Raw genomic sequence first — 20,490 nt, 5'->3', positions numbered from 1 at the left:
GATATCGGGGGCGCGGTGGCTCAGTGATAGAGCGTTCACCTCCGGTGTATGGGGTCCCTGGTTTGATCCCAGCTCGCGCCGTGTGGACTTTGTGGTGGACAAACACCGTGCTCGTGGGTTTTCTCGGGATCTCCCGTTTCCTCCCACTTTCTTCATTCCACCATTTCACTCATCTCTTATCATCACCGTCTCCTTTAGCCTAACCGACATAACTGTGGGACGTAAAACTTAAAGATTTCATTTCATTTTTTTCCTTTGGATATCAGTCTTTGAATAGAGAGAAGACTTAAACGTAGAAATACAGACTGAATTGAATTAGATTCCAGTGATCTTAAAATGGATAAACAAGACCGGCGAAATTGTGCAATAAACGAAGGACTCTACTTCATTGTTTATACATAGCAAAATATTTAATAATGTACTGCGGATAAAATTTGGTCTATTTATTACAATTTCTAGAATAAGACACAATACATTTTGCCTATCAGTGTAATATTTGTTTATTAGGAAAGTAAGATAAGTACTGCCATACGGTAACAAAATATATGTTTTCCGATAGAGAATATCATGTTCGTTAATTACCCACATAATAACCTCGACGGTCAAGATTAGTGTTCCATCGCTCTGGCAATACAAAGAGTCAGTCGTGGAAAAATTGGACACAAATATTGAGCCTTGTTGTCACGACATCACGCAGTTCCTGTTCTGTTTACAGGCGTATCCCTTCAGATAACCAAACAGTTGGGAGTCACTAGAGACTAGGTCGGGACTGTAGGTGGTCCAGAATCTCCTAGTTCTAACACCACAGCCAGACTTTGGTGATGTTTGCATTGTCGTGGAAAAGAGTGATGCCGTCTAACAGTAGTCCCTGTCTCTTCCTTCGAATGGCATTGTATAGTGTAGTAAGTGTCTGGCAATACGTATTGGCATTCACAGTTTCGTTGCGTTCCTTAAAGTCGATGAGCAGTACATCTCTATGGTCCCAAAAAATGTTGATCATGATTTTACGCTGGAATGCAGTGCTCTTCAGCTTCTTGGAAGGAGTGATGATGGATGTTTCTATGTGAGTGAGGAGCAGCGACTGCTTGATGTTATGAACTGAACTATAGTCCCATCACCCCCCGCCCACACACACACACACACACACATTATAACGTTGGAGATGGCTCAGAGCAATTTCCATTCGTGTAGCTTTTTGATCTTTGGATAGCAATTTCGGTACCCATGGTGAACACACTTTTGTTGTAGCCCAATATCTCATGCGTTACGTAATGGCGCGTTCTACAGAAATGCTTACTTGGCTACATTCTGCACTGTAATTGTTCGGCACTCCTTGATCAGTTCCTCAATTATCATCCTCCTTAGACCATGTTGTTGGCCGTCCTGGGCTAGTTTTGTTACATATATCGGTCTTTCCTTCTTCAAATGATTTATACCACTTACATACCTCCTTAAGGGACATTACTCTATTTCCATACACACATTGCAAATGTTGATGAATTTCACCAGACTTGGTATCTTGGCAATGAAGAAACTCGATCACACTGCGGACCTCCTGTTTTGTCCATGTAGTCATTTTGACACTGCTTCCCAGATATACACAGGACAAGTGGTGCCACGAAACAGTGTAGTTGTGATGCCATATACTTCCGTAACAGGTACACCATGACGGAAAAGATATGCATTTTCAAACGCCAGGGACAACTCAACTTACCTTATTGTTTAAAAACAAACCAAATATTATAAAGCAAACAGCAATACTAAATTGTTCACATATGAGAAAAGTTAATTATAATTTTCTTGAAACTTTTGCAGCTGATTATTCAAAAGAAGTTTTAATTAATAAAATTTGCTAAGTTGTTCTTATGGTAAGATCGCAGCGTTGTTAATGCTTTTTTTAAATTAACTTACCGTGACCACTTTGTCAGCCATGTACTTGACGACGGACGGATTCTCACTAGATCTTGTATGTCCTCTCCCAAGTTGCCCTTCGGAATTTCTGCCTAGAGTAATCACATGACCACTCTCTGTTAATACAGCAGTATGAGTTGGTCCCATCGAGACTTCGGAAACACGAGTACCGATACTCTTCACTCTCGTCGGAACAAGAGCCTTATCTACTTCAGACTGTCAGAAAAATTAAATAAAAATATATGCGTTATCTTAGTACAATGCGTATTTGGTCAAGTTTAGATTATCTTCCAATATGTATGTTTAGATACCGTCCATTACTGTCATGGTAATTCAAAATATCATTTGTTATATTTAAAACCAATTATTGCCAGCATTAAATCATATAGTTGAACATTTATTTACTTGATCTACAATATATGCGAATGACTATTCTTTTTAAAGTGTAGTTTCATTCCCATCAATAGATGGGCGGGCCGCAGAAGGTAACGCCTTCTTTTGGGCTAGTGACATCAATCTATGTGTAATAAAAAGGTATTAGAATTGGTATCAGGAATTACTTATTTATTGATTTATTTCCATTAATACATAAGAATGCAATGAGAGATGAGGTGATGGTAGCAATGAAGTGTTGTTCACATAACATAAGGATACATGGTACCTGAGACAAGGATGTTAATCTGTTCTGGCGATACTTAGGGTGGATTGGGACAATGGGAGCCATATTAGTGAGAACAAGGGGGTACAAGAATGAAATTATGTTAGAAAACATACGGAAGATTTGTAAGGAGCATGAGATAAAGATAAATACTGAACATATAAAAGTAATAGTAATTGAGATGAAAATATATACTAAAAGCAGGGCCGACCCTGGGCAATTTGTCGCCCCGTGCAATGGCATCATCCCCCCTCCCCTCTCCAGAAAGAACAAATCTTAAAAGCCACGAATTTTAAGTATGCTACAACCATCATGAACAACGAAGAGGGGTAAGAACACTGGCACTCAGAAAGGCTTAAACACTACAATCTCGGTGTGACTCTTTTTTTAAAAATAATAAGAATCTAATGTTAGTTAAAGATAAAGCTAACATACCTGCAGGGAAAGATTGTAATCGTTTTTATAGAATTCAATATTGAGCTTCAATCTCAATATATCAGTTTGCAATTCCAGTACAGCTAGCGCTTTTATCTTTATTTCTTGATTCTTAATTGTCAAATAATATAGGTACATGAATGAAATTAATATCTGAATGCTAGAAAACTGCTCTATCCAGTTTTCAGAGGAAAAGAAAAATCCTTTCTGGATTTCAATATACATAAAATTGCCGGTTCAGAACGTTAAGAATATTAATATGATTCGTAAGTTCAAGTATATGCAGAAGTATACGAATATCCTTACAATATGCACTGACCTACAAAATATACATTTTCAATAAAATCTAGGCCCTAGTGATAATTAGTACAAAACACTTTAATACTGATTCATTACCTAATAATGAATACAATATACTTTAATTTTTATTCTTTACAGATCTCAGTACGTAATTATGTGATGAAAACTGTGAACATTTGATGAAGGAAGAGACTGAAAAATCAATTTGGAATAAAATTTATAATAGAACTATTTATGCAGTAAATTTTAGAAGTGAATAAATGTTTGGGAGTACGTTATTTGCATGATTGCTTGTTTTATCAAACACTTGCATTACATGATTGTATTATATGTAATATTGTGATTTTATTAATTATTGCATATTGTATTTTTATCGTTTTATATCTTTGTAAAGCATAGCTTACGGTAAGTGTGATTGATAATTATAAGAGGAGCTGGAATCCTTACAAATGTTAATAAATAAATAGTTTTTACTATACGTATTTTAAATAATTCTCTGCTTTTATTTAATTCCCTTACCTTTAAACTCATTGTTTTCACTTGTGTAAGTAAACCTAACCGTTCAGAAAGTCCTAATTTGTTGTACGTGTTTCTTCCGCATGCGAACATGCTTCCATCTTCTGTGAGTATAACAGTGCCGTCACCGCCACAGCATACTTTCTGAACACTGATATCTGATTGTAAAATTACAGGCATAGGTGTGCAGCTGAAAAATTGAAGAGGACAGATCAAAAACACAATATAATAAACTAACGCTAACACACTGTAAAAGTCAAGAAATTACTTGATAGAAGATACTGTTGAAATTACGGACAAATTTTTTCTGTCTTAAAGAAGCTTTACGCTAATGTATTTTTATTATATTTGATATTTTATGTCATGCAATATTTAAAAGCTTATGAGGCACGCATTCAGAATATATACAACACATATCCCTGAAACACCATATACGACGGTGAGCCAAAAATTATCCGCAATATAACTATAACTTTTCTTACTTTGTTCATAATGACCTCTGTCCTCGTTCATTTTATTGTTATGGTGGATCACCACCCGGAAGTCATTACATATTTTAGCTCATTTCCTTAACTACTGCACAATGAAACGTTACATATTATAAATATTGTACTATAAGTTAAAGTTATGTTTCATCTACAACACAAGATACTGATTCATTTGGTTGTGTCTTCTGATATCGAAAAAGGTAACAAATAAAAGAAAATATTTGATTCGTTTTACAATGAGGACACAAGATGGCACTTGCTGTTAGATCTTACTAGAAGTGCTCAATTTTATGAAATGTTTATTTGAATGTGTAAAGTACTTTAAAGTAACGATCTTATTACAAAATAGATAAATTGTGTGACCGTTTTTCGTGTTATATTTCACATTCTATTTAAATATTAATTTACGTTTAAGGAAATAGATTTTGAGAAGAAACTTGCGTAGAACGCCATAATGCTTTGTTGCCAAATTTGTACGTTTAACCCATTATTGCCCCTTGGCAACTTAAGTTGCCAGGGCAATTTTTCGTTGTAGCGCAGAAATTCATGGATAGACGTTGCAGGTTTTAACCATGAAGTTACTTTGGAGTCTGTTTCGTCATAGCATCGTTGCATTTTCTTTTTATGATATATTGACGTAAGGTTAGCGTTGTTTTTGGCTACAATGTGTTTTGAGGAGAAAGACTCAACTGGATTGATTTCAAAGACTCCAGAAGGAAGGATTGGAGGTCTGTAAAGGAAGGATTAACTTGATTTTAATAGTTATGTTTTCGCTATGTATTTTCTTCCTCAAAATTGTAACTTTCCAAAATTTTCCCTTTTTTGAATATGTATGTGCCATTTGGCAACTTTTGTTGCCGGCCTAAAAAACAAGAAAAAATAAATATTTTTCAAAAATATTGTAATTTTTTATTTTAGAGTACTATTAAGACCAAATAGGCGATAAGAAAATTTTCAAAATACCACTGGGGAATTCTGGGCACTAATGGGTTAATTTCTGGATTCTAGTTTTGCAGTTCGAGAAGTGGAACTTAGCTGTGATTTGCGGTAAGGGTCGAAAACTAATTTCTCCAGTAAGTATCCAAGGGGAATTCCATGATTACTTCTTTTATTATCTGACATGAGTAAACACTCGACACTACCTGGCAACGCTGCACTATTCAAGCAGTTTTTAGCATAGCACCGAGAACACCTAGTGATCCACCTTATGCTGTTGTGGTCATGGTATGAAAGTTTGATCCTAATTTCTCCATTAGGATCATGGCCGCTCCATTAGAGTTTGCACCCAAGAGAAACAACAAGCAGTGATCCGGTTTTTGTGGTCGGAAGGTGTGTCAGGGGTCGCAATCCATCCAAGATTTCGACACAGTACGGGAACACTGTCTTGCCGCAACGGAGTGTCTATGAATGAATTGAAAAATTCAAAAATGGTCGCATGAGGAAGGAGCTGGGTGAGTTGACTTTATGAAACCCAAGTCTGTTATGGATTTCGTACGCAGAACCATGACTAATTTCCAGACGATGTACACGCATGTCCAAAATTATTGTCGCATGTCTATATATATCTTGTTGTAGGAATAAAATTTGATAACAAATTCGCCTGGTATTTCTTATAATGTTAGTATGTGTATAATCGGTAAAGACATGTATGTGGCAAATTTCAAGTCAAAAGAGCAGTAAATAAGAATAATAAAACGAAAATAAAACTTTCTTGTCCATTTAGCAACATTTTGTTTTATTCGTTCTAATTTTCGTATTTATAATTATTTTCCTATGAAATTTACTAGAAATATACATTTCCCGATTATACACATAGTATCAGTATTAAAAGTACCCTGCAAAATCATTACCAAATGATATTCTTACAAGAAGACAGTTATAGGTATGCGACAATCATTTTGGACATGAGTGTACGTCTTCATCAATAGTCACTCGTCTGTCTAACAGAACCATGTCACGTTCACTGTTCGTTGTTCCTCTTTGGCGCAAACTTCACATGAAGCGGCCATGATATATCTGCAACAAAAGGAAGACAAATGGCGGAATTAGGATCTAACTTTCATAGCATGACCACAACAGCATAACAATGAAATAAACGAGGACAGAGACCAGTATGAATAATGGAAGGAAAGTTATAGCTATATTGCGGATAATTTTTGACTTACCATCATATGATATAGAAGAGTTTGATTGAAAATGAGAGCGAAATACTCATTTCTAGAATTATGGTCTAGCTACGAGCTTGAAATAACTACAGACATTTGAATGTAATCTTCATTAACATAAGCTTTCCGTTATTAGATTTTTTTTCCTCTTCAAAGTAATAAATAATTATGCAAAACTAAACATTACCTATTTAACGCCAAGATCAAGAATATTTCTGATTGAAGTTTGTGATTCAGTTGCTGATACTTGCAGAAAAATTCTTTTATTTAAATTTTGTCCCACTGTACTCTCATGTCGTACCCATATTATGATAGAAATCAACTAACATCCATAGAAATTATACTAACATCCATATCTTATACATTATGTGTCAGAAATAGAGTATAACCTTCAGAGTCCTAGTGTTCATATTATAAGCTTGAAAGCATATGTAAGACAATATATCATAATGAATGTGTGCTTCTGTTCGGTACTGAAAAGCAAGTACAATGCGACACAAATTTAGCAAGTTAGATTAAAGCGGTAACAGTGTATTAAACGTTTCTCCGTGTTTACCATTATATCAAATATCTTTAAACATGAAAATTGATGTTATTAATCTCATTCGTCCTTGATTGCATCCATATTAAATACAGCCTTATCTTTATTGAACAATAAAGATTTCCCAATTATAGTAGTGTTTCGGTATCTTTACAGTATCGATGTGCATCACTTATTATAATTGTACAATATATTTATTGTTATTTTGCCAGCTTTTCATATAAAGGAGTCAATCTCGTGCAATTAAATTTCTTCATCCTCAGAAGGAAAAAAGACTTCTTTTGGGGTGGAGGTGGAATAAGTTAAACACCTGCTATAAACTTTACATACACCATGTAATTTATACATTTATACGATCTGCAAACGTATTTACCAATCTTCCTCATGACCAAGTCCAAGTCGTCCACCGTCTCCACGTCCCCAGGAATACACTTCACCCTCTCCACTCACGACTGCAACATGATGAGGTCCACAACCAATGGCACATACATCTACACTTAGCAGTTTCTCTGCAATGATGGAAATAATATGGTGTAAGTTAACTTCTTGAATTAAAAATAGTGTATAATTTGCATTTTGTATACCGAACTTTGTGTCTTGTAGTTGTGTTGAGAGACTTATAATATTATTTTCAATCTTTTTCATGAATTACAAGCTGGCGTCTTGTTCATATAACTCCTTTAAATGTGGGAGAAAGTAAAACTACTTTTTGTTTATATTAAACTAACATCAATTAACCGCTTCGGTGGGTTAAAATAAGAAAAATAGTAATATGTTTCGCTAGTCAGTCACTTTTTACTATTACTAAAGCACACTTTGATGTCGGTTATTTTAGATCATTTTTATATATCTACCCGTCCGCTCCCCATATTGCGGGGCACTGTATTGGAAGTGTCATTGTTTATCTCAGCGACCCCGAAAACTAAGAATTCGACACTGATATTGGTCATTTCAATCATTTTTATATATCTTCCCCTCCCCCAAATTGCGGGACTGAATTTGGATTTAAACGGCGTCAAAAGTGTCACTGTTCATCTCAAGGGCCTGGAAAGCTATAGATTCGGCACTAATATCGGTCATTGTAGATTATATATATATATATATATATATATATATATATATATATATATATATATATATATATATATATATATATATATATATATATTGTCAACCCCACTGCGTGTGCCTTTAATCTGGGGAATGTGTAGCTCAGTTACGCAGGAAGATTGTCCTCTGGACATTATCTAAAATGCCCAGGAAATCTTAAACTCAACATACAAATTAGAACGGGGAAACGCTAATAAAAACTCAGGTGTTTAATTGTGATAATTCATGTATTCAAATTCTCTTAATCATTGTTAAGTGTAAAATGTGTATGTGGATGTAGTGGATATGGAAAACAAGAGTCAGATCACAACCTAATAAATTCTGGCAATTCCTTCACTTGACAACAGGCTAGATAGGAACACATATCTTGGGTGTTGTTGGTTCTTCCTTCTTTAGGTGATGTAGAGCTGGTCCTCTGTCGTATGATGGCCTGGATGGGATTCGTAGGCTAATGATGGTCAGACCTTAAACTTGGTACTGCCATTGACTTGTGAGAGTAATAACTGTTAACTCTCAACTGAATAATACTCGACGCCTTCTCCAGTTCTATGGTTCTCTTGTACTATACTTCAATCCTCTCCCCTTCTATCGTTCTCACCTTCTCTCTCAATTCCTAGAAACATGGCCTTTTTATTCTGTTTTCTCCTCTGATGAAACTGCTACATCATCCATCGACATCTTCCAGTATTTGCCCATCTCATTGCCGAAACTTGTGTTTCTGCAATGTCATCAAGTGATCGAAATCTCCGGACACCTACATCTGCAATCTGACTATTTTGACATATCCCAAAACCATGTGTTTTTGTTGACAAACATTTAACAAAATCTTTTACATTGCATTTTTGTTGTTTGTTGTCTTCGTTAGCATAACATTGCTACATTTTACATGTTTTATTCTTACTAAATCCAAATAAGCAAAACAAAGTGTCTGACATAATTTTGAAATAAACTTAACCTATATTTTAATTTTGTAATAATCTTTATAAACGATTTTAATTACAATCATTCTGTTCAATACGGATGTATTGACAATATATATATATATATTTGACCAGCATCGAAAGTGTCACTGTTCATCTTACAAGGTACATTCGCGAAGTGTCCCCTCGGGATTCGTCTAAAATTGATTTAAATGCAAAGTTCTCCGCGGCCCAAAGTGTATTGTAGTAATTTTAGCGGTCCATACGGGTAATTTGCATATTTATGGACCTTCATATATCCGGAATTCATACACTACTATAACGCTTGGTCACAAAATTGTTTTTAGTTTCTTTATATGTAATTGAACATGAATATGGACATATGCAAAACAAATTGGATCAAGTACTGCTTCTCTGACACGTGTTATCCACACCAACCGCCATATTGGATTCAACTTTCGGTTTTTCAAATGGGAATAGGTGCATGTGATACATCAAATTCATACAAAATTTTCTCGGAAATTCATCTGTGTAGTAAATTTTACGATAGCTTGTACCATTTGCAAGATATTGAATGTTAAATATGAGGCACTTCACAAATCCAACCATTTGAAAAGTTGTGCAGGGCCATTCGCGAAGTGCCTAGAGGGATTTAACATGTAATATCTCGCAAATGGTACAAGCTAACGTAAAACACACTACACCAATGAATTTACGAGAAAATTTTATACGAATTTGATGTATCACATGCACCTATTCCCATTTGAAAAACCGAAAGTTGAATCCAAGATGGGGGCCGGTGTGGATAACACGTGTCAGAGAAGCAGTACTTGAACTAATTTGTTTTGCATATGCCCACATTCATGTTCAGTTACATCAAAGAAACTAAAAACAATTTTGTGACCGAGCGTTATAGTAGTGTATGATTGAATTCCGGGTATATGAAGGCTCATAAATATGCAAATTACCCATATGGACCGCTAAAATTAGTACAATACACATTGAGCCATGGAGAAATTTGCATTTAAATCAGTTTTACATGAATCCCGAGGGGACACTTCGCGAATGTACCTTATTAGAGACCACGAAAACTATAGATTCGACACTAATATCCGTCATTTTCGATCATTTTTAAGTCTCTCCTCCGCCCCCTCCCTTAAGTTACACCTCAAAGTGATATGACAGAAACCATCTCAGGTTCGAACCTCATCTATTCTCTTTCCAGCCTTAGAAAAAAGTAGATGTAAACAAACCCACCTGACTACCAGAGGGTCAATGACCAGTGATTGGTTGTTGGACTCACTGCACTAGTATCCTACCACAATATAATACCTACTAAAATAATAATTTCAATGCATTTATCCTGCATTTTGTGATAATAAACGCAATATTTATAATATTTAACAACAGATGTAGCTTTATTTCAACCTCACCTGTATTTTGACATATAGTATTTACTGCGCATGCGTATGCGTTCGCGCGCCTACCCCACTCATTTAAAATTATAGTAGAATGCAGAGTTTCATAGCGACGATGTGTGACAATAATCCGTTTTCGTCTCGCGTTATAAAACACAAAAGAGGACACAGGAACAGCGGTAATCTCGTTTATATGAGGATTTAAGAAAATACATATTTCCAACATAGCAGTAGTCAGTGTCAGTACGTTAATTATTTACCAACCAACTGTAGCCTTACACTTTGGAAATTATGCGACGACAGTAAGTAAACAGACGACTTTGCTTTTCTCGTCTCTCGCTGCCGAAGCACGTGTGAGCCGCGGAGTAATACATTTCGCTTTCTTTACGTCTACTTTGTTCTAAAGCTGGAAAGACTTTAGGTTGAAAATGTGATCGAAATAGGTCGAGTGATTCAAGAGTGATGAAGTCACAAAGACAGTCACTATCATTTATATTTTTTACATATAACTCCCCCTCCCCTACGTTGCACCGCCAAAGTTAAATGATTAAAATTATCCCAGGCCCGAGCGTCATCTATGTTGAAAATTTGATTGAGGTCGGTTGGGTGTTTCAAGAGTTAAGTTTTATTTATTTTTATATATAAATCTCCTCTGCCCTTCCCCTCCCTAGGTTCTACCGTCAAAGTGAAAATATAAAAAACTTTCCAGGCCCGAACCTCATCTATGTTGAAAATTTAATCGAGATCAGTCGGGTGGTTCAAATGTTATTATTGTATTTATATATATATATATATCCTTCATTCCCCCTCCCCTAAGTTCTACCGTCAAAGTGATCTGATAAAAAACACCCCAGATCCGAACCTCAGTTGTGTTGAAAATTTGATTAAGATCGGTAGGGTGGTTTAAGAGTGGTGGAGTCACAAAGACAGTCACTTTCATTTTTTTTTTTTTTTTTTTTTTTACATATATCCTTCCCCTCCTCTACGTTGCACCGTAAAAGTGAAATGACGAAAAGATCCCAGGCCCGAACCTTATATTGAAAGCTTTATCGAGATCGGTGGGGTTGTTCAAGATTTATTAAGTTTTATTCATTTTCATATATTTCTCCTCCCCCAACCCTAAGATATACCGTCAAAGTGAAATGATTTTATATATATATATATATATATATATATATATATATATATATATATATATATATATATATATATATATATATATATAATTTCCCAGGTTGATTGAGATCGATCGGGTGGTTCAAGAGTTAATAACACATGAACATAGTCACTTGTGTATGTATATATATATATAATATATATAGCTTTTGTATATCTCCCCCTCCCCTACGTTGCTCTGTCAAAGTGAAATAATAAGTAACGTCCCAGGCACGAACCTCATCTATATATATAAAAGAGAACGTACAAATCCTTTGTTAGCTCATCACGCTAATACGGCTGAACCAATTTCTTTCATTTTTGGGGGGTTATTAAGATTTGGACCCTAGATGGTTTTTATCATATCACTTTAATTTTCAATTACCAGTGTCTTGAGATAATTGACCATTCAAGTGTCCATAACGTAGAAATCCTTTGTTAGCTCATCATAGCTAAATCTAACCGTATTTATATGCAACCCACATGACCGTGTCACTCGGCGGGTTAACATAAATGACAGGCGATATAATGTTAACATTTACTGCAATCTTCTATGGTTTTTATCATATCACTTGAAAGCGAAAAAGTAAAAATTATCTAAGTAACAAAGTTTATTGCGTTCCGGGGTGACCCCAGCGAAGCGGGGTGAACGCTGCTAGTATATGTTAAAATTTGATCGAGATTGGTTGTTTGGTTCAAGAGTTATTAAGCTTTATTTATTTTTTGTAACTCTCCCTCCCCTAAGTTCTACCGTCAAAGTGAAACAAAAACACTCCCAGGCCCGAACCTCATGAATGTTGAAAATTTAATATATATCCATCGGGTGGTTCAAGTGATTCAGAGTCACAAACATAGTCACTTTCAATTTTATAACATAGATTACACGTCCGAAAACATTTATTTCATTCTTGGACTTTAAAGTAATGTTTCCTCAAAATGATGTCCACAATATATTTCCTGTCCGAAGGTAAATATATATACTTTAATTTCTTAAGTGTAGTTGTTGAACATATTGGCATATCCGCAAATACTTTGTATAAGTATAGTACTTGATGTATTATATTCATTAAACATAAAACTTATGTAGAAGGGCACGGTGGTTCAGTGGTAGAGCGCTTACATCTAGTGCATGAGGTCCTTGGTTCGATCCCGAGCCGAGTAAGTTTGTGTCCGTGGATTTTCTTGGGGTACTCCCGTTTCCTCCTCACATTCTCATTCCACCAATTTTTCCATCATCATTCACTTACCTTAATCATCCGTCGCCCTTAGTCTAACAGGCATAACGTGGGACGTTAAACTGTAAGATTTTATTTCATTTCCTGAAACTTATGTAGTAGAGACATTAAACATAGAACTTCACGTCGCGTATTAAAAGAAAAATCATTTTAAACATCCCTGATTTTAGGAAATATAAAAATATAGCCTGTAACACACCTTTACCATTTCAGTATCTAAATATCAGAACACAAAAGTGTCCTTTACCTAGGAATTTAGCAACATCGTACAATCATATTTCTAGTGTTAGTATTAGTGGTGGGCACAAAAACCGGTTTTTCATCGAAACCGGTTTCGGCTTTCTTCAAGACCGGCTTGGTTTTCACCGAAACCGGTTATCGGTTTTCTCCAAAACCGGTTTAGTTTTTCACCGGATCCGGTTTCGGTTTTCGTCAAAGCCGGTTCCGGTTTTTCCCAAAATTTATTATATTTCTGACCAGAATAGTGTTTCGTTGTTCTCCAGAAACCAATTCCGTTTCCACAGAAATAGTTTTGTGTGTTTTCCAGAAGTTTTGAAGCAAACCGAAACTGATTTCGGTGAAAAACTGAGTCGGTTTTGGAGAAAACCGAAATGTTTTTTCGGATTTCAGTTTTTCTAGAAACCGGTTTCCAGTTTTTATAAAAACCAGTTTTGCCTATCCCTAGTTAGTATAGCATCTTTACGCGGAAATACTGCTCAAGAACATTGTTTTGAAATTAAGTATATAATATTTGATAGAGTTAAATACCGGTATCCTGTTTCAAAAGTAGAAAATTTCTCTCATACGACCGACTTTTATTATGAAATGTTTCCCACGTGGTTCCATGTCTAGGGGAAAAAAAAGTGCTCTACGATTGAAAATTTTGAGAACCTGTTTTAAAGGTTTACATTGTCGTTATTTTCTTTCATCCTGTAGTTACAATCATTGACGAATTATCGAATATAAAAGTACAGTATATTTAGTCAAGAAAAGAATGTTATTATAATACATACAGGGTGTATCAAAAAGAACTATACAACTTTGAAAAGTCATATTGATTTTATTTATTTAGCTTGACATGACATGATTTTGGTGTCATTTTGTAGAAAATACATCTTTTTTTTTCACCGTATACCTAAAGAGTTTCAATATGGCTTCCATTGGTGATGTGGCACACATCCCATCTGAAGTCTCAGTTGCTCTACAACGTCTTCAGACGTGCGGGGACGACTTAAAGATTTTTGTATCTTACCGAACATCCAGTTTCAATAACACACTTACGCCACTGATAAATAATAGGTCTACTGGGGGGATCTTTACCATACTTTGTACAAAATTACGTTGCACAGTTGTCACAGATTTGGATTCTTCAAACCAAAACACACAGCTAACATATTCGGGACTAGTAAAGGCAGCCATCTTTGCTGCAACTGCCGCTAGCGCTTGCAGTGGCTTGTTTCTGATCTAATGTACTACATGAGTCAAAACTTGATGTATTTTGCTATAAAATGACAAGAAAACCATGTCTGTAAGATAAATGAATCAATCAATATGAGTTTTCAAAGTTGTAAAGTCCCTTTTGATACACTACATTCCTTTCACTCCTTACCGATTAATCTTGGACGTACAGAGTTATTCCAGTCGCCATGACCAAGGCAACCAAACGTTCCATCGCCACAAGTCATCAGCATCCCAGTGTCACTAACAAAGACGCTAAAGCCATCGCCTGCACCAACTCTGAAAGTAGTAGATATGTATGGTTATATGTATATTGTATATAGAGAGTTTTCTTCAATAAGTGTTCTCGTGCTATCTGCCACGTAAAATTATTGATTACCAACGTTCCGAACGCAGGCACTGCATTCATCTTCAGGGACTATTATGACGAGACCATAGGTGTGTCGACATGTATACCAAGATGGATCTTTAAAAAAAAATAGTTACAAGCAGCAGCATTATAGATTGTTTCCCGTAAGTGGAGACAATGACGCTAGTTGTCTGTTAGCGGTTGTACGTGTAGGTATTGAGAGTTCGCAGATGCGTCAGAGCGAGTAAATGGCAGAACGTTTAGAAAACTGGTCTCGTTTGGAGTTGCGGGCCGCGATTTTTTTTTCTTTTTTAGGGAAAGGGGGCAAAGAATGTGTCGCCATCGGAATTCACAGTCAGAAAGTGAAAGTGTATGGTGAAGAAACAATAGGCAGACAACATGTGGCAAAATCGTGTCGTATTTTCAAGCGGGCAGAGAGGAAGTGGAAAACCGTAATAAGGCAGCTAGCGGTTGTCCAAGTTCTGCAAAGACGGAAATGATAGAAGGGAATTGCGTCAGAGCTGGGATTGAGCTCTGGTACGGTGCAGCGTATCGTGTCTGATGTGTTGCGTTATTCCAAGTTGTGTGTCCGCTGGGTTCCACATGCGTTATCCCAGGAGCAGCAAGACGCGAATGAAATATGCTCTCAAATTTCTGGAGCGGTACCATGCTGACAGCCAGTACTTCCGTGGACGAAACCTGACTTCATCATTTCGTCTCAACAAGCAGAAGAGTCAGTGTGGAGTGGAAACATGCTGGATTCCCAACGAGAAAAAAGTTTACGGTTACACCCTCTGTCGGTAAAGTTGTGGCAACCACATTCTGAAATTCATGCGGTGTGATCCTGATCGAGTATCTGGAGCGTGACCAGTGGCTATGAATGAAAGTCTGTGATTGGCTAAAGAACACATTGACTCCTGATTGTGTAGTGGTCCTGAGAAGGACCTTTATCGAATACTTGTTATTTGCTCTGAGAAGGGCGACCAGACGGGACATATTGAAACCCATTATCTCTAAGTGTACCTTTCACGTGAGATGGCTATGGGTTCTTTATTATTCTGTCCCGAGAATTACTACGGTGGTATCTGTGAAATTGACACTGTTCAAGCTCCATACCTGGCAGAAAGTCCGAGAACACTTACTTGAATCACATCACCAGGAAATATTCAATTTTCTTCAGAAAGTTTTCTTCTTTTATTTTTTCTTCATTCAGTGAAAATTCTTGAAAAAATATAAGTAATTATTCAATGAAAGAAATTGACACATGATTAATATTTAGAAAAAACTTTCCTATAAAAGTGGTTTTCGTGAGGGAGATTCTTGTTCTACAAAGAAAAGCAAGTTTCATTCCATTTTAAGAAGATTCTGAAGAAGTGAAAATTTTGTTTCAAGTTACAAGAATCCACAATACACATAGGAAATTGGGAAAAACAATTTCCAAGCTTCAAATAAGTTGTGTAATCTCATTCTTCAACTGATCAGTACCAGAGAAAACAATGCAACATGACATTTTCCATTATGATATGCAGTGATGGTGATTGGACGTTAAAAATGGGGGGCAAGACATGAATATTTGTATATCAATGTTAGTTTTCCTGGTTGTTTCTAACACTTTGTTTGACAAAAGGTTATATAACTAATAGGATACTATCTTTTTCATTTAAAATACCGTATATCATATTTCATATTTTATTAAGTAAATTGACCAGAGTAACGCAAGTAGGTACTAGCCCTTTGTACTCTTAAACAACTAATGATGCGCACGAGTCGAGTCGAGTCGAAATTTAAGCCTGTCTCGAGAAAATGTTGTCTCGACTCAAAAATATGTTTCTGTCTCAAGTCCACAGTTTCTGTCTCGACTCGGCTCGAATTCGAGTGGAGACAAAATATACGAGTTAAAATATACGCACACATCAGCCAGAACATTATGACTACCTACCTAATTGTCAGTATGATATGCAGCAACACATTAAACCCTCAAAATAGTTGGGGAAACTAATAATCTAGAAGTTATGTAGCCCTATTGCGTTCATTTGATCGAAAACACAATAATTGTAACTATGCTAAATTACTATAGACTGCCAAATGCTCATTCAGAGAATTTATGAAGTTCACTTTATCGCAATCGTTTTATACAAACTAGATATAGGCTACGGATAATAGTTTTATACAAACTATATAATCAAATTATTATATTTGAAGTACAATCAAATATCACGACATTAATTATTGGTTTTAATTAATTGAATTGAGCTGAAAATTAAATCTTGATCTCGAAAGATTAACTATTAAGTTTATGCGTTCTGTCTTTCTAAAGTAGTAAATGCTATTTATTGGAATTGGTTTCAAGACTGTTTCTGAGTGAATACTTTCTTCAAAATTATATTAAAAAATATAGAAAAATTTTCGAGACATTCGAGTCGAGTCGAGATTTTTACGAGCAGTTTCGACTCGAAAATTCGAGTCAAGAAATACGTTTGTCTCGAATTTTACACAGTTTGTGTCGATTCGAATTCGAGTCGAGTCGAGTAGAGATTCGAGATATGTTGACTCTTGCGCATCTCTATAAACAACGAAAGTGTAAGAAGGGATTTGATTCCTTGCTCATGAACTACTTAAAATTCTGTCTGGAAAATTGTGGGATCAGATTATTTAATAACAAATTTTCAAAACAAATAAATAGAAAGAATAATATTAATCATAGTAATGAATAATGAGGCTTGTTTTGTAGAAGTTATATTGAAACTGGGATTAATGAACAACAATTTTTAATTCCACATATGCCATTAAATGTATGTTATTACTCTTAGAAAATGAAAGACAGTAAATACTACAAGCATATGCTACGACATTTAAGAAATACGCAATTGCAATATTAATTGCTTTGAATTGCAATTAAAACGCAATTCCTGTAGCTTTCTTAACTCCACGGGAAGACAAATAACCAATACGTACTCACGAAACGGCAAATATTATATGGCACTATTTTTTCTATGAATGAGTAATACATACAAAAACTTTACATGTCCAAATGAAACTATATACATTAATGAAATTATACCCATAATCGCCACCCCTGGTGATAATGTGATGTAAGTTTGCAACAGAAATATACAATTCTGGCGAAGGAGATAAAAGTTTTTATTTATTTTTTATTTATTTATTTATTTATTTATTGTAGAGGAGTTACGGAGCAAGGCGTATTCACAGGTAAGTTTTTCTTAAGTTTTATTCACTCTTAACAGAAATCAGTACATTTTACTATTTATAGATAATATATTATCGCCAATAATTTTAATATAAACAATATGAAAATTATTGGAAAGGTACGGAGATTAATACCACATATCAACATACATTAATCCTGTACAACCAAAAAACAAGTGAAAGCCCAGAAAATATGTGAACTGAAAGCACAAATTCTATTTCTCTATCTATGATCACGAAAAATATGACCCCTGTGCCAGTCCGAAACATTCCACATTGGTTTCTCATAATTGGGTAATCATTTGAAGGGTAAGGGTGGAAAAAAACAAGGAATGTTCATGTATGTACTTTAACGGGTTCTTTGTCCTATCTGTTGGTGACTCTTGGTACTATTTGACTGTATATGTAATACATGCGTAGATGTAGAAACGTCCATGTAAAAAGGAGCAAAAGATTTGACTAACCCTATTCATTTTGTACGCGGTTTCATCGAAAATCCAGTTTTGTAACATTCCTTCTTTTTTTCCCTTACCCTTCATTTCTAGTCTAAATTATTGTACAGTAAAACCACGATTTAACGGACCTCGAATTAACGGAGAATTTGACTAGGAGAGAGAAACTGCTTCTGTGAGTCGTAACTTTGGCTACATTCGTGATAATTGATGTTCAAATGCACCTTCAAGTGTCAATTCTGATCAGCTCTTTGTGTTTACTGTGTTTTGTAGTGAATTGTATCTGACACACGTAATTGCGTTTAAATATTTACAGAGTAATTCTTGAATGGAAGAAGCTGAATGGAACATTACCCCACCCCATACGCAGAGAGATCTCTAGATCCGGAAATGTTGGCATATGAACACTTCAGGCAGTTTAGATCTTTGACTGTGAAGGAACAACATTCAACAGGAAAACAACAGAATCTTGAGGCTTTTATTTCACTCCTAATATGCAGTTATAAGATTTTTGTTACTGATACGAGTTGAGTTTGAGGTTTAACGTCCCGTTCAGCAGCGAGGCTGTATGAGAGTGTAATAGTACTTATTATATGTACAGATGGTTAATTGATCAACATATTAACGTAGTACTATCCTACAAATTTAATTAAATAAAATTAATTTTTAGAAACGTGGATTTAGTGACTTCTAAACGTCTTATTTTGACAAGAATAAGCTAAACTACATCGAAAAAATGAATTTGACGACTTTAGAATTGTTCCTTAGCTATTTTCATAAAAAGAAAAACGGAATTAGCAACAGTTGGACACATCAAATTAGGGGCGTGAATGATAGATCGTGAGATCTACAGGCAAACCTGCTTGAGGACTTACTAAATATCTTTTTCTATAGGTTTTTCAAATGCCTTTCTTAAATTCCACTGTTTTATCTTGAATAAATAGAAAGACTTATTGTTATGTTGTGAATATTTTATTCTCAAATGTCGCCTGAGATTAACTGGCTTGCTTAGGAAGAATATCGTGGAATAAAACACATATGGTCTTTAGCTCCAAATATGAACTCTCTGTAAAATTTGAAAAATGAAGAGAGAGATCCCGGTGGTGATCGTTTGTAGCCCCAGATTTTGTAATAATAAAAATAAAAAATGAGATGGCGGGTTTCGGGTTCACATTCCGTCTGTCACTATTTATCCCCTGTGCACCACCGTTAAAGTCTCCGTTCCCCGAACTAAAATGGTTTTGTGATTCGATAAGGACTGGTTCCCCGCGGTGTCCCAGGGCTTCAGGGAAACAAGATCCCTCTAAAACCGTGTAAGCAAATGAGAATTGATATTATTCGCATACGTATCCTGTATTCACATGCTGCAACGCTGAAAGAGAATTTTTTTGTAATCTTTGGTTTGTGTGGATGAACTAGACTGACTTTCACTTTCCAAGTGGACTGAAAGATAATATTAATAATAATAATAATAATAATAATAATAATAATAATAATAATAATAATAGTACCAGAAAATAAACGAATATCTAGAATTTCAAAAAAAAATAATTGAAAGTTCTGAAAATCAGTCTAATCCCCACTCATCATCATCATAGGTATTCTGCCTTTATTGACAGGTCACTTGCCGCAGCTGAGAAGCTTCCATGCTCCACGGTCCTCCGCTAACCTTTTCGTCTTCGCGTATGATCTTTCTGTTTTAATATCATCCATTAATTGTAGTCTCCTTCGCCCCCTCCCTCTCTTTCCCGCCACCATACCCTCTAGGACGTCCCTCATGACACAATCTCTTCTTAGGCAATGTCCCAACCAGTTTCTCTTCCTCTTCCTAATAATATCTAAAAGTGTTCTTTTCTCACCCACCATTTCTAACACTCTCTCATTCGTTTTCCGCTCGACCCAACTAATTCTTTCCATTCTTCTCCACACCCACATTTCGAACGCTTCCAGTCGATTTTCGTCACCTTTACGTAATGTCCACGTTTCCGCCCCATACAGTACAACACTCCACACGAAGCATTTTATGAGTCTTTTTCTCAACTCTTTATTCAAGGTCCCACAAAACAGACTTTTCTTCCTCCTAAAGGCTTCTTTCGCCATTCCTATCCTTGCTTTTATTTCACGTTCGCACTTCATGTCATTACTAAGAATACTACCCAGGTATCGAAAACT

General features: G+C 35.6%; 2 protein-coding genes across 6 annotated transcripts in view; one reads left to right on the top strand and one right to left on the bottom strand.

The window, feature by feature from the left end:
- The window catches only part of LOC145678795 (non-homologous end-joining factor 1-like), a 49,267-nt gene extending 45,471 nt beyond the window's left edge, over nucleotides 1-3,796 (top strand). For both annotated transcript variants that reach the window (XM_081749310.1, XM_081749309.1), the window contains one exon: nucleotides 3,443-3,796. In XM_081749310.1, coding sequence (XP_081605436.1) covers nucleotides 3,443-3,484 — 42 coding nt within the window. In that variant the 3' untranslated portion in view covers nucleotides 3,485-3,796. The remainder of the gene's footprint in view (nucleotides 1-3,442) is intronic.
- The window catches only part of LOC145678793 (serine/threonine-protein kinase Nek8-like), a 127,550-nt gene that overhangs the window by 16,732 nt on the left and 90,328 nt on the right, over nucleotides 1-20,490 (bottom strand). For all 4 annotated transcript variants that reach the window (XM_081749304.1, XM_081749305.1, XM_081749307.1 and 1 more), the window contains 4 exons: nucleotides 14,462-14,589; nucleotides 7,388-7,523; nucleotides 3,824-4,010; nucleotides 1,912-2,127 (listed from right to left, as the gene is read on the bottom strand). In XM_081749304.1, the coding sequence (XP_081605430.1) occupies nucleotides 1,912-2,127; nucleotides 3,824-4,010; nucleotides 7,388-7,523; nucleotides 14,462-14,589 (667 nt within the window). The remainder of the gene's footprint in view (nucleotides 1-1,911; nucleotides 2,128-3,823; nucleotides 4,011-7,387; nucleotides 7,524-14,461; nucleotides 14,590-20,490) is intronic.

The sequence above is a fragment of the Thermobia domestica genome, chromosome 2 (assembly GCF_964235325.1).
Source record: "Thermobia domestica chromosome 2, izTheDome1.hap1.1, whole genome shotgun sequence".
NCBI lineage: Eukaryota > Metazoa > Arthropoda > Insecta > Zygentoma > Lepismatidae > Thermobia > Thermobia domestica.
The sequence above is the reverse complement of the archived record's forward strand: the minus strand, read 5'-3'. Positions and strand labels throughout refer to the sequence as shown.